The 6,000-nt window shown below is 32.8% G+C and overlaps 1 protein-coding gene across 2 annotated transcripts; it reads right to left on the reverse strand.

Annotated features, from left to right (window-relative positions):
- Positions 1 to 930: 930 nt before the first annotated feature.
- On the reverse strand, positions 931 to 4,739 carry LOC107933695 (protein NRT1/ PTR FAMILY 7.3). Of its 2 annotated transcripts, none has more exons than XM_016865974.2 (5): positions 4,629 to 4,739; positions 4,385 to 4,502; positions 3,575 to 3,792; positions 2,394 to 2,956; positions 931 to 1,866 (listed from the first exon to the last, which is right to left on the reverse strand). In XM_016865974.2, the coding sequence occupies exons 1-5, from the start codon at positions 4,653 to 4,655 to the stop codon at positions 990 to 992; spliced, it is 1,803 nt and encodes a 600-aa protein (XP_016721463.2). In that variant the 5' UTR covers positions 4,656 to 4,739; the 3' UTR covers positions 931 to 989. The 2 variants fall into 2 exon arrangements, with proteins under 2 accessions (XP_016721463.2, XP_016721462.2); XM_016865973.2 differs by having other exon boundaries at positions 4,385 to 4,505; positions 4,629 to 4,733.
- Between the last annotated feature and the right edge of the window lie 1,261 nt (positions 4,740 to 6,000).

The raw sequence follows: 6,000 nt of genomic DNA on the forward strand, positions 1-6,000 counted from the left end.
TACGTTAGATCAAAGAGCAGTGTAGTCTTTACTATTAAAAATTTTATCAATTCCTATTGTTAAAAAATGGTGTTGCTAACCGAATAACTAAATAGTTATATGTGACATGTCACATGCACATCATTTTGACATACAAGGACCAATTTTTAATTATAAAAATGAATAAAATTTTTAACAAAATAATCAAATAGTTGTATATGATATGGCACGTGTACTCTTTAATTCAAATGCAAGTGTAAATAAAATAAAATTAAAATTAAAACTTTATTCATCATTACGCCCAAATATTTTTGAAGACCCAAAATAATTTACACAAAATGGGTTTTAGCTAAAATTGAGATTAAAAAAAGCCCTAACATCATGTTGTAAGTCACCATAAACGGGTTTAACAACAAAAAAAAATCAAATTAAAAGCCCAAAATGTTTAAAATCGATAAAATAGGCCACTAATAAAATGTGCTCAAGCATTCAATTTAATCCAATCAACATGTAATTTTATGGGCTTTTGAGGCTTACTAAAGCGATTCCAAACTCAAAATAACTTATCATGTAATAATTTGAATTAGAAATATTTACGGGTTGGGTTGAGTCGACCTTAAGGAAAATATTAACATATTTTATGCATTCTTAAACTTAGCCCGTCTTGAAATATAAGCTTTGTCCAAGCCCATCTATATTTGTCAATAATTAATCCAAACCCATTTTAAACTTGTTTACATTATTTTTAAGCTTTCGGTATTGAATGTTCAAGTCGAACTCATATTTTAATCAGACCTATTTTCTTCTAAGTTCATTTTCTGAGTCTAATATTTTTAATTAAATCTACTCAAATTTTAGACAAATCTTCGGGTAGCACAACTTTATACACAGATCAAATTTAAATGCTTAATACATACAACAAAAGCCTTGCCACAGCTCAAAGCCCATAAATTTCATTCAAACTCATATAGAATTTCTTTGTAAATGGGGAATATACATAGTACATATCATCACACTTTATTAAAGCTACCTCTCTCATCATCATTTTCATCACCTTTTCCTTCAAGCTTAATACATTTATACCATCTAGCACATGCTATATAAACAACCAAATCGATGGTTGTTAAACCAGACAATAAAAAATAAGACCTATCTAAATGACCCTTATTGAGATTCCCTGGTATCCAACCAGGCATATGATCTTCAGTTGAAATCTTCATCACCATTGTCACAAGCAAGCTACTAACATAGTTCCCTAATGATATTGATGTCATACATAGTGCACTTCCGAAGCTTTTTAACCCGTCGGGTGTTTGTGCGTTGAAGAACTCGAGCTGGCCGACGTACATGAATACCTCCGATGCGCCAATAAATGCGTATTGAGGGACTTGCCAAAATATACTCAAGGAGCTTGAGCCTTCACAATGGATACAATCTTTGTTAGCATACCTTAATCTATAGCATTCTACAATTCCAGCTGAAACCATTGCTAGTATCGCTATGATGAGTCCGATTCCCATCCTTTGAAGCTCAGTGAGTCCTCGGGAACTCTTTTTTCGTAACCGGCTTACAAGTGGATCGAGGATTCGCCGGTAAAGGAATATGAACAACGCAACGCTGAGAATGTCGAAGCTAGACATGCTGGCGGGTGGGATACGGAAGTTCAAGACAATGACTTTCATTGCAGCGCCTTGCTCCACGAAGAGTGAGGCCATTTGTGTGAAGACAACCGAGTAGATTATTGTGCAAAGCCATATTGGGAGTAATCTTAGTATGCATTTAACTTCTTCAACTTGTGTAACAGGGCAAAGACGCCATGGTGTATAAATCCCCTTCTTTTGATCATCTATATCCCTTGTGCTTATGTATGCTGCTTTGTCCAAGAACCTATACACAAGATCAAAATTTGAGCAGTCAAATTTGACCCGAACTTAAAGACCCGGTTCAATGAATTCGAACTCAACTCTACTTTATTTGATCCTAAAAAGTAAACAATCCTAATACACTTAACTTGAAGCAAAAGTAATTTAAACCCCAAATGATCAAATAAGTAACCCGAAATGATTAGAATTTGAGTGTCAAACACAAATGATTCAAAACCGAAATGACCTAAATTAAAAACCTAAACCCAAAATGATTGACCAAGTAACCTACATGAAGGAAAAATAATCTAAACCCAAAATGATCAAATAAGTAATTGAAAATAATTATTTAAAATCAATTGTCAAATACAAATGATTTAAATTTGAAAAGACTCAATTCGAAAAATTCAAACTTAAAATAAAAATTACTCGAACTCGAGTGTCAAACATAAATGAAAAAATATCCACAATGAAACCCAAAAAAGTTCAACTCAAAAAACACTATTATAAACCCAAAATCGTAACCCAAAAACAGTTGAATTTGAAGATTACTTGAATTCATTGGTGTGGAGAATCTTTCTATTGCCATTGATAGAAGAATCATTTCCATCCACATCAAACAAACTATCAGCATCAAGTGGCATATCAATGTTGCATTTCTTTGTTGCAGCCACAAGGACTTGACTAAACCTTGATAGTGGGTTGCCACTTGGTTTGAAATGCCTGTACCTGGTGGTTCCAGCTAGGAACAAAACAAGTGCGGCCAAGGCAGAACCACTTGACACCCAAAATCCAAGTGCCCACAACCCTTCATCTTCAAAATACCCCAAAATGGTGTTGGAGAAAAGTGACCCAAGGTTCAAAGCCAAGTAAAAGTAGCTAAAAAAGGCAACCTTGGAGTGACCTTCTTTAAGGTCGTTTTCATCGAATTGATCAGCCCCAAATGTAGCAATGTTTGGTTGATACCCTCCATTCCCTAGAGCAACTAAGTAGATTGAGAGGTAAAACAGAGCTATCTCAAAGCCTGAATGTGACCCACATTTTGTTTCTTCATCTCCACACCCTTTTGGTTTAATCAAGAAAAGGTATGATGATAGTGATAGTGACACCAATCCCTGCCATTTGAGGTTTTTCAAGGAATATATTTATATAAATAATTAGGAATCATGCAGGTGCAATATTTGGATAATTCCATTTTAACACATTATATTAATTAGTCTTTTTGTCAGCTTAGGTGGTAATTTAAGTATTAAATGTCGGTATTATGTGGAATATGTGTAAAATACAGATCAAATTATAAACATTGTGTAATTATTGTATAAACATATTTGATTTGATATGTTAAAAACATAATTAATGGAAGATTAATTTTTTTTATCCTTTCCTATCATTTTATATCCAAATTGTTCATGTAGTAAATACACATGTTTACAATTAGTTCAAAGTCGAATCCAAATGAGTAGGCAAGCTTGTATTTTAATCTCCAAAAGTTACACTTTGATCTCAAAAGAAAATATAATTCAATTCTATCTCCTAAAGTAATTTCCAACTTTAACCCTATTTGTGTTTTAAGGAATTTTTACGTCATATTTAAACTAACATTTTATATCAGCTAATGACTAAACTGATAAAAGAACACAAAATATCATTTTTAAATTTAGATTATAGGTGGAATAAACTCTTGTCAAAATGCAAATATCCCATTTTTTTTAGAATAAGAAGAGTTAACTTACAATAACAAAGATGACTTGAAAGATGGCACAAGTTTTGTATCTTCCCCAATAGGAATCACTGAGGAAAGCACCAACAAGAGAGAAAATGTAGACAGTGCCTGTCCATTTGCTGACATTGTTAGCAGCATCAGCATTGTTTTGGCCCAACACTCTTGTGAGGAACAGCACCAAATTCACCCCTACTCCAAAGAAAGCTAGGGTTGCTAGCCCTTGGTTCACTGCTCAATTTATTAACCCAAAAACATCAATAAACTATATGTGCAAGAGAAAAAGAAAAAAAAGATGATAAAATAGAAGATTTTTCCATTGGCTTTCACGTTAAGATCACGTTTAGCAACTGAAAAAGAACATGCAAATTATTCTCTGCACTCTGCAGAAAAGGAATAATGGAGGACACGTGGCAAGAACCCAAGTCATGCAAAATCACAAAGGGGTGTTGTTTACGTGTTATGAATGTCTTTTTTCCCTTAATAGAATGTTCTCTCCTCTCATAATTTCTGTTCATTTCCTTTTCCTTTCTACTAAACTCAGAGATTTGCGCCAACTGAAGATTTGAATATAATGAAAAAACTCATAGTAAATGATATATATATATATAAGTGTGTGTGTGTAGAAGTATAGATGGTGATATATATGGATTCTGGACCCATGTATCCAAGTTTATGAGATCAGAAGCTGTTCTATATGATCTTTGGATAGTGACACACTGCCTTACTGTTATTTATTGGTATTAAGTACAATGAAAAAGGCTAAAGCTAATCTAAGGATATATACATATTGTTTGTGTGTATATATATATGGAGAGCTTACAGAGAATGATAATTCCAGCAGTCCATTGTCCAGATTTTGCTTTTATAGCAGGTTGGCCATGCCAATCAATAGTTCCATCTTTAGTGCATGCTTCTTCTTGTTCCTCTTTGAACTCCACCTGCTTTATTGTTATAATGATATTGATTAACATTTGCATGTAAATCCATCCACCATGTCTTTTGTATAAGCTAATGATGATATATAGTAAGAAAAATAAAGTTTATAAGGCTGAGGTTATACTGACCTCTTTACAGACCTCTGAGCAAGCCATTTATGTTGAAAAAGATAGAGAAATTTTTGTGGTGTAATGTAGAAGATGAAAGCCAATATGATCACACAGGGAGGAGAGAGTTTTGGAGAAGAAGGAGAAGAGAGGGAGGTGAATAAATAGAAGTGGTGAAGGTGATTTCAACGGTGGAGATTTTGCGTGGAAAAACAAATAGGGGAATGCCCATGTGGCCAAATCATCAAAGAGAAAAATATATATTATACTATATTATATATTATAAGATTATATGCAACATGTTTGGATTGAGAAAGTGATGGGTTTTGGGGTGGTTTAGGGGATGAAGAATATGGGATTTCTTTTGGGGTCCCTCTCCAATATCCATGGTGTGTCTCTCGTAGGGTTTTATTTGATATTGACAACAGATTTGAGACACTTGAAATTCTTCACTTGTTTCCAAGAATTTAACTGGTTTACTAGTAAATTCCTTGGGTAGCTTGTTAGGTATACCTGTTTATATTTAGTATATCCGTACAAGCTGAAGGTTAATCTGAAATTTGAGAATGTTTGAATAAAAACATTAAATTAGAAAAATGAGTTTAGGTAAAAAGAAAAAATTAAACCCGTTTAAAATATGGGCCGGGCTTAAGTTTGAATATTCAAGGTCCAAGCCTAACCCAGCCTGACCTGTTTTATGTTATATTATTTTTATATATTATGTAATTCATAAAACATAAAAATTAAATACATAGTAGCTAGTATAAAATATTATTACTATGATGTAAGCATTAAAAGTAGTTAATGTGACTATATATAAAATTATAATAAATAAAAATATATAAAATTATTAAATATTAAATTAAAAATAATATAAATATATATTTAAAATTTTTAAAAAATAATATGCAGACTTAAAATGGGCTTAGGTTAGCCATTTACAAATATGAACAAACTTGGGCGAAATTTTAGGCTCATATTTTGGTCAGAGCGAGCTTCGGCAAGTATAAAGTGTATTAATATCATGTATAGGCTAAGAGAAAACCTGCCCCGGCCCGACCCATGAACATCTTTATTGCCAGGTTAGTCTTTAATGGATTAAAATGCATGTCTGACAAAACCTCAAGTAAAAGTATCATGGAGGACTCTAGATTAGGAGTTAAATTACATTTTGCCCCATTTGCACAAAAACTGGGTAAAATAGTCGTTATACGTTAGATCAAAGAGCAAATTGGTTCTTCTGTTAAAATTACATCCAGTTTTATGGTTAAAAATCGGTCATTGTATTTTATCATGAGGTACAAGTAGCACGCCACGTGACACTTTTTGGTTATTCTATCAACTACACAAATTTTTAATAGTACAAATAGATAAAATTTTTAACTGAAATGAC

The sequence above is a fragment of the Gossypium hirsutum genome, chromosome D03 (assembly GCF_007990345.1).
Source record: "Gossypium hirsutum isolate 1008001.06 chromosome D03, Gossypium_hirsutum_v2.1, whole genome shotgun sequence".
Classification (NCBI taxonomy): Eukaryota; Viridiplantae; Streptophyta; class Magnoliopsida; order Malvales; family Malvaceae; genus Gossypium; species Gossypium hirsutum.